An 8,750-nucleotide genomic window follows, 5' to 3' on the forward strand; every position below is an offset into this window, starting at 1 on the left:
GCACAATCAGCTTGTAACACTCCAAAGAGAAAGTAAAACTTGAAATCGCATCATATGACCCCTTTAAGCTTTTGCAATTAGTTCAAATAGTTATGCATATTCTAACTAAGTAAAACAAGGCTATCACTTCAGCTTTTGAAAATGTCATTTACACTATTACTATACAATTACATTTTTTTCCAGAATGACAGACATTCTCATTCACCATATAATAAACTGCATAAAAATTTAACTGACTGACTGCATCACTCTGCTTAATATCTCCTTTTGTAAGTCATAAGGATATAGAAAAAAAAAAGACATGACATCTTATTTTTGGATAAACTATATTACTCACAACTAGCACTGGGCGATATATCGAATATTAGCGATAATATCGCAATAATTTTGACGATGATGTAAAATTAGAAAATATTGTGAATATCGAATATTTCAAATTCAAGCATACTTTACCAAAAGAATGCGCCGAACATCCAAAAAAAGGAGACAACATGTTATTGCGGACTGCTCTACACGCCTCTACTTCGCGAGCTTTCATGAGTGCGGTTGCTAGATATCAATAGTTCAAATCCCCGAATAAGAGCTTCGCTGTTACAAGCATACATTTTCTGCCCAGTGTTTTGCTTATTTTAAGTAATCTGGCAACCATGTGCACGCGCTCGCTCCTCATTGCAGAAGCACCACCGCCGATGATCTGAAAACACCAACAAACAAGCTGGAGTTTAGCGATCTAAATGAAAGTGTCACTCAACCAGTCTGTGTTCTGTCATGAGATCTCGACTGTATTGTTTGCGATTGTGGTCACTGCATAAATGCACTTACACAACCGCTGTTGTTTGAATAAAGAAACATAGGCTATGGCAATTTGGAATTACTATTAGGAATTTCACTGTTATAATATTTTTCATTTGTTTTACCAGTTTTCATAATATAGACACAGAGAGTGCATAAGTCTTTGGTATTAATATATATATATATATGCATATATATATACAGTGGTGTGAAAAAGTGTTGGTCCCCTTCCTGATTTCTTATTTTTTTGCATGTTTGTCACACTTTAATGTTTCAGATCATCAAACAAATTTAAATATTAGTCAAAGATAACACAAGTAAACACAACATGCAGTTTTTAAATGAAGGTTTTTATTATTAAGGGAAAACAAAACCCAAAACTACATGGCCCTGTGTGAAAAAGTGTATGCCCCCTAAACCTAATAACTGGTTCGGCCACCCTTAGCAGCAACAATATATATATATAATATATATATATATATATGAAATACCTATGCGTTCCAGCAACTAGCTTCCCATATGAAAGGGTTTTTAGTTTTTTAGTGCCAGTGGGAACATAGTTTCATGCCACAGAGCGTCTCTTAAACCAGAGACAGTTGACAGACTTGTGTTCTTAGCTAAAAACTTGTAAGAAATACTTATCCCAGTTTAATTATTTCCCCCAGTTGCACAGTGTAAATTGTGAATTGCATGCACCAAAAAAGTTGACAGAATGCACTTTCTGTACTTGTTTTGCACTACTTCAGTTACATATACACGTGTTCATTTAATAAAAAGCAGTAAGTGATTACTTGGTCTAGATTTTTTTTAACTGCTTAAATTTGCATTAAACATTTTGTATTTACTTTTTAACAATAACTTCTAAATTGTTTTTGTTTTTTTTTTTAATGGGGGCAAAAGAAATTCATGTTTTTTTTTTTTTTAAAGCAAATGCAAACAGAGAGATATATATTCAATACCGTAAAAATGGACAATATCGAGTTATAACTTTTTTTTATATATCGCCCAGCCCTACTCACAACACAATCTCTCTTAAAGGGGTCATATGATGTTGCTAAAAAGAACATTATTTTGTGTATTTGGTGTAATGAAATGTGTATGCGGTTTAAGGTTCAAAAAACACATTATTTTCCACATACTGTACATAATTGTTTCTCCTCTATGCCCCGCCTTTCTGAAACGTGTCGATTTTTACAAAGCTCATAGGTCTGAAAAGCAAGGTGTGCTGTGATTGGCCAGCTATCCAGTGCGTTATGATTGGCCGAATACCTCAAGCGTGTAATGGAAATGTTACGCTCCTACCATATTGTGATGATGCCCTATCCGGCCGGAGCGATGATTCAAAAACGTGTTCATTTAATAAAAAGCAGTAAGTGATTACTTGGTCTAGATTTTTTTTAACTGCTTAAATTTGCATTAAACATTCTGTCTTTTTACGCGTTGCGTTGCATCGCGCCGCGTAAACATAAAACCATGTCTGCATTTGTGATCGGAGAAATGACAAACAACAAGCCCTACTCTACACTGCCCAAAAAACTCGCTTTAAATATAAAAAATAGAAAATAGAAAAACTCTTTAAATATAAAAAAAAACGTACTTACAATCTGTGAGTCAGAACAGCCGGCATTGTAGTCTACTCTACCAGGATCACGACGCGGCCGGCAGATTCGACAAAGGAGGCTTGCGGCAACCACATGTGATGACCCCGGGCTGGACTCTCGTGGGGCTTCATCCACGGTTAAAGCTGATCCAGTGATCCACATCGCAAAGTTGTTGTATTTTCTCAGCAACCAGCATGGATCAGCTCCAGGCATGACGAAGCGGATATCGTCCTCTTTTGGAAGGCATGACCCCTTTAAAATATCTTATAGTGTTACAATAATCAAAACAGTCCTAAGATAAATCTAGATATAGAAGAAGCTCTAATCTATGCACACCAAACTATCACTTTAATGCACTGGTGTGCACAGGGGTTGGGGTGTCACTTTTCGTGGAATTCGCGTTATGGGGGTTCTGGGGGCACCTTGATAGAACCAAAAGGGCACTTTTGCACCGCCAATTAAAGGGGCAGGGGCTCCAAGTAAAAGACTATGTTTTTGAATGAAATTTTTACACTTTTTCAGGCATTTTTTAAACAAAATATCTTTTGTTTCTGCAATTTCTAATGAGTGATATTGTTTCAAAAATTATATTGCAAAAATTATCGTTATCGTTTTATCGCCCAGCCCTAGCATCAATTATAAAACATCAGGCTTTTGAGGAACCGCAACAAATTTACTTCCTAAATAGCCAATTGGTTTATATTGTAATCCACATAAAACTAAGATGGGGTTAAACACTCACCTTATGGTGATCAGGGGTGGGCATGCAAGTGTTCTCATTAATGGAGAGATAAGTCAGTCTACTGAGAGATGGGCTTGAACAATGGGACTGAGGGGAACCTGGATCGCCAGCAGGACTCCTCTGAGCCTTTCCACTACTAAGGGAACACGGAGACATCTCTCTATTTCCAAAACACAAGGATAAGTGTCAAACCAGGCCATTATTTATCCATGTACTGAACCACTTAAAACACATTACACAATAACTTACGGTTGATTAACAATAATCAATAATTAAAAAATAAATAAATAAGAATCATCTCCCCTCCTCACAAATAAAAGTGGCTTACACCACAAAAAAGGCAATATGCAATTCTGTTAGATATGATGTTCAGAAACTATTTTTACCCATATCCACTTGGAACGGAAGTCTGGCTTGGACTGGAGTGGGTAAGAGGGGAAGTGGATGGTCTGAAATTACAATGGCTGACCTCCACAACACCAGGGGCACTGCTCTCAGGTGAGCCTTCAATAAAAAGTAGTAAATAAAGTTGATGTCCCAAATTTTCTGAAGCTTGCATGGTGTTCAAGCACATTAAGCAACATTTCACGCTGATTTTTAACATGCTAAATTTGTTATACTGCTGGGTTTGTATTTGTTTAAAAAGAAAAAGAAAAGAGATACCAAATTTTTCCTGTGTTGTTGGCAGGGAATCCTGACGATCAACAGCTGCAATTTTCTCTTTTGAAACTGACTGAGTGGCTTTAGGGCTTCTGGGTGATCGTGCCTGGTTAATGGCAGGTTTGTCTGTCCATTCTCCTGTTGTCCTGGGTTTGTGAGGTGATGTCTTCAATGACGTTACTTCTGAGCGGCTACCACTTCGAAGGCCAGGTGAGGTCTTTGGGGCAAAAGGAGATGACACGGACCCGTCACCTTTCAGAGAACGGCGGTTACCTGTGGTGGAAGTGCTGGCCACTGGTGGTCGAGCCGTTCCTATTTTGATCTTGGATTCAAGAACACTTTTATTGGTGGAAGGTGCTGCACGATAGTCATTTTTGTTTTTCTCAATGCCAGATTTGAAATCAACAGGTTTTGATTTGAAGGATGTGGAAGATGATGATGACTGTCCAGAACCTAAAGATCTTTTGGCTGGATGTGCAGTGGCAGTGGGTAAACTGCTTGACTTGGGTCGAGGAATTGCACTTCGTTTGAAGTCTGACCTTGGATTTGGTAACACGCCATAAGTACCCTCGGTTTGTTTCAATGAGTTGCCTGCCAGATCCTGGCATTTTTTGTCAACTGCTTGCTCTTCCATAACTGAACACTCTTCATTTTTATGGATGGTTCTGTAATCCAGAGGCACCAACTGATGTTGAGTCTGCTTGTTAGAAGTGGCCAAACTATCAGCTAAAGTGAGGATGTCCAAGCAGGACTGTGAGGTGGATCCATCACTATCGCTACTTGAGACCTCAGCCCTCTTCAGATATTTCTCCATTTCGGGAGTACTAAGGTCACCCACTGATGTGGTCTTCTGCAGATCCTCCAGCAGCCCATTTTGATTGGAGGCTGCTACAGAATCAGGACTCATAATCGACTCTTCTGCTACTTGCTGACGGCTTTTAGAGCGGCTCCGTTTGGACAGCTCCATGATCATGGCAGCAAGCTGTGCTGGATCTGAGCTGATGGAGGCATCAGCAATTGCGGAGGCAATTGTACTGATACTGAGCATAAGGTTGCTGCTGGAGTTGGGTGATTCTGAACTATGGCCAGAACTCTCTTTATCTTCATATTGAGCAGAGATCTAATCCAAAATCAGACATAAAGTATCAACATTTTGGCTAATTTGTAAAAGACTATATGGCAGCAGTTCAAAGCTAAATGGTTGTCATTGTCAATACCTGGGAAACCTGTCCCTCAGTTCTTTGTGGTTGCACATTATTCTGGTGTGTGGCTTCAGCAGTGTTGGGCTCACGAGTCTTGTCTAGATCATCTGTAGTTCACATAAAGGACATCAAAAAGGACTTCAGCAAAAATAATTATTAAATAGCTAATATGAGCAAAGTATGTTGAATGCACCTGGATTAAGTGTCTCATCAGCATCACTTTGCGGAACTGTCTCAATGTTGATTGCCCGGCCTCCTGTTGTCTTGGGTTTGTGTGGGGAGGTCATCAACGACGATACTTCAGAACGGCGAAGGCCAGGTGAGGTCTTTGGGGCAAAAGCAGGAGTTGACATGGTCCCTTCACCTTTCAGAGAGCGGCGGTTACCTGTGGTGGAAGTGCTGGCCACTTGTGATCGAGCCGTTCCTATTTTGATCTTGGATTCAGGGACACTTTTATTGGTGGATGGTGCTGCACGATAGTCATTTTTGTTTTTCTCAATGTCAGATTTGAAATCAACAGGTTTTGATTTGAAGGATGTGGAAGATGATGATGACTGCCCAGAACCTAAAGATCTTTTGGCTGGATGCGCAGTGGTAGTTGGTAAACTGCTTGACTTGGGTCGAGGAATTGCACTTCGTTTGACATCTGACCTTGGATTTGGTGACACAACATTAGTACCCTCTGTTTGTTTAGACGCATTACCTGCCAGTTTTTTACATTTTTTGCCTACTGCTTGCTCTTCATTGTTATGGATGGATCCATTTTCCAGAGGCGCCAACTGCTGTTGAGTCAGCTTGTTAGAACTGGCCAAACTATCAGCCAAAGTGAGGATGTCCAAGCAGGACTGTGAGGTGGATCCATCACTGTCACTACTTGAGACCTCAGCCCTCTTCAGATATTTCTCCATGTCAGGAGTACTAAGGTCACCCACTGATGTGGTCTTCTGCAGATCCTCCAGCAGCCCATTTTGATTGGAGGCTGCTACAGAATCAGGACTCATAATCGACTCTTCTGCTACTTGCTGACGGCTTTTAGAGCGGCTCCGTTTGGACAGCTCCATGATCATGGCAGCAAGCTGTGCTGGATCTGAGCTGATGGAGGCATCAGCAATTGCAGATGCAATTGTACTGATGCTGAGCAGAAGACTGCTGCTGGGGTTGGGTGATTCTGAATGGCCAAAACTCTCCTTATCTCCATATTGTGCAGAGATCTAATCAAATTAGACAAAAAGTGTCAACATTTTTGCTAATTTTTAAAAGACTGTGTGGCAGCAGTCCAAAGCTAACTGGTTATCAATACCTGGGAAACCTGTCCCTCAGTTCTTTGTGGTGGAACATTATTCTCATGTGTGGCTTCAGCAGTGTTGGTCTCAAGAGTCTTATCTAGATCATCTGTAGATCACATAAAGGACATCAAAATGACTTGTAAGAAAAAACAATTATTAAATAAATAACTAATGAGTATGGTGAACGCACCTGGATTAAGTGTCTCATCAGCATCACTTTGCGTAACTGTCTCAATGTTGATGGAGCTTCCTCTGGAGAACAAATCTGAGGGTCGAAGTAACGCAACAGGTTTCCTCTTCTCAGGGGATGTAATGAAGTATCCAAAAGATGGCTAAAAAAACAAATAAATAGTTGAATAACTATCATTTAAGCTTGGTTGTGAAGGGCTACCTTCCATCAGAGTTTAGCTATAATAATAATTAAACATCCGAAACAGCTAATCAATGTCTTTAGAATTACTAGAAACATCCAGGCAAGTGTGTTTGGGCAGGTTTGAGCTAAACTCGGCTTGACATAAGACTACTCATGAACAGAATTGAATGCCTCTGCTCTACGGCATTCGAGGCACATTTTTGATGGGAAGGTTGTTAACGTATCGTCTGGCCAAATTTGATACCAGCATTGACTTGCATTGCATTCAAGACCCACATTGAGTTCATGCATATCATGGGAAGTGATCTCTTAATATTTGCGTTGCTAGTGCCATACTAATCTGATCTACAGAAACAGTTTTGCAATTGTAATCAGGTTGTTAGTGCACTTCACATGGCTAGAGTCATTTGCGTAGCACACAGAGTGCTCCAAATGAGACAACTTTGAGGTTAGATTTCAGTGAGGATGTTACCTTAGATGATATCTGCTTAGGGATAGAGTCCTCACCCTTTTAACATTGTCCTCTTCAGTGCTCCCAAGGCACCCCAGAGCTTCAGAGCGCCTCTGAAAAAACTCCCCCAGTGAAATACGCAGATAACTTTGGTTCCCAGGCTCAAGTTCAGAGGAGACCTGGGAGGCCCTCATGAGGATGTTACTACTACTTGGGATTTTCCAAGATGTGTCTCCCAGCACTTCACTCATATTTACAGCTTGAATCTGCTCTTCCTACCAAAAGGCAAAAAAACAACAACACATTTTTGGTTGCTGAATCACATCTAAGAGCATTTGTGTACAATAAACTTCTAGGTTCTAGGATCTAGGTTGGTTGAACTCAAAATACCTGGGAACCGATCATACCTGCATAAACTGGTGGTCCTTTTCAAACTCCTCCTGATCCTCAATTATCTTGTCCATGGCCTGGCCTAAGGTTATACAATATTATGCAATGAAAGCAATGAATTCAAAGAATTAATTTAATGTATTCACAATTTACTCATTTTAATATTGTTACAAACACACATGACTGCCTTTCACCATTCAAACAACAGGAGAAACTAAATAACTGCCAGACAATTACAATTAGGGGTGCAACAGTTCTCGGTAAAAAAAAAAAAAAAAAAAAAAAAAAAAACATAAACCCTCCACGCACTAGGACCGCGGTTTAACTTAAATCTGACAATGCATCTGTAATATGGTTTGTTATAAATAACAGAGTTCGGCTAATGCATGTTTCTGTTGATGGATACGCATTCTGGCTTCCCAATACATTACAAGAGCGATGAGAAAAAAAACAAAAACAAACAAAACGTGGACAAACCAGTCACTCTTTGTTCAATGCAAGTGTTGTATGCAGAAACAACTGCCATTTATGCCGGGTGAGACCTGAACAGCACACGTTGCTATCTGTGTTTAAACTAAACTCATTTAAGCCTTGCCAGTTTAAATATTAAAGAGCCAAAAGACGCAAACATCTGTGCGTGTGCTAATCCAAAGCATGTGAACCCGCGTCTCAGAACGCGCGTAAATACAGGGGTTAAAGCAAAAAAAAAATCCTGAGCCTGAACTTTTTTCCAGGGGCGGGGCGGTGGGGTCCTTTCTCTAACATTTGAAAGGATACTATGGCAAAGTTATTGCTTTCCTTATTCAAACTGATTTTTTTTTCATGAATATATGGTTGACCTGAAGAATGAAAGCTATATCATACACTTGGAAAATTATGAGCTATATCACCGTTTATCGACACTAGGGGTGTGACAATACAGAGAGATGAGACAAAATACAGATACTTGGTTCACTAGAACAAGACAATATTTTAATACTATTTTAAGAAATTTTCAATGACAAAATATTTGTCTTTTAATTACAAAAAGTAAAACAATGCAGTTGTATTTTGAAATATTTTAACTAATCTAGGGCTGACTAATGATTATTTTGGTAAACAACTGATTATTTTGACAACTGAATAATCTGATATTTTTTAGTAATACAAATAGACCTAAGTGAAAACCAGAGGCTTTCAGTATGACTATTTATATAGAAGCTAAAGATGAGGCAATAATAATTGGCTCAAATAAAATATCAAAACCAAGTAAT

General features: G+C 39.3%; 1 protein-coding gene across 7 annotated transcripts in view; it reads right to left on the reverse strand.

The window, feature by feature from the left end:
* cep192 (centrosomal protein 192) overlaps positions 1 to 8,750 on the reverse strand; it is a 34,021-nt gene that overhangs the window by 11,563 nt on the left and 13,708 nt on the right. For 6 of the 7 annotated variants that reach the window (XM_016563452.1, XM_016563435.1, XM_016563427.1 and 3 more), the window contains exons 15-21: positions 7,515 to 7,579; positions 7,164 to 7,382; positions 6,474 to 6,615; positions 6,298 to 6,389; positions 3,799 to 4,915; positions 3,522 to 3,639; positions 3,136 to 3,295 (exon numbers count right to left, since the gene is read on the reverse strand). In XM_016563452.1, coding sequence (XP_016418938.1) covers positions 3,136 to 3,295; positions 3,522 to 3,639; positions 3,799 to 4,915; positions 6,298 to 6,389; positions 6,474 to 6,615; positions 7,164 to 7,382; positions 7,515 to 7,579 — 1,913 coding nt within the window. Of the gene's footprint in view, positions 1 to 3,135; positions 3,296 to 3,521; positions 3,640 to 3,798; positions 4,916 to 5,242; positions 6,209 to 6,297; positions 6,390 to 6,473; positions 6,616 to 7,163; positions 7,383 to 7,514; positions 7,580 to 8,750 lie in introns of all 7 variants that reach the window. The other variant, XM_016563461.1, reaches the window with a different exon arrangement.

This window comes from Sinocyclocheilus rhinocerous, unplaced genomic scaffold, assembly GCF_001515625.1.
Source record: "Sinocyclocheilus rhinocerous isolate Xijiao unplaced genomic scaffold, SAMN03320098_v1.1 scaffold491, whole genome shotgun sequence".
NCBI classification, from domain to species: domain Eukaryota; kingdom Metazoa; phylum Chordata; class Actinopteri; order Cypriniformes; family Cyprinidae; genus Sinocyclocheilus; species Sinocyclocheilus rhinocerous.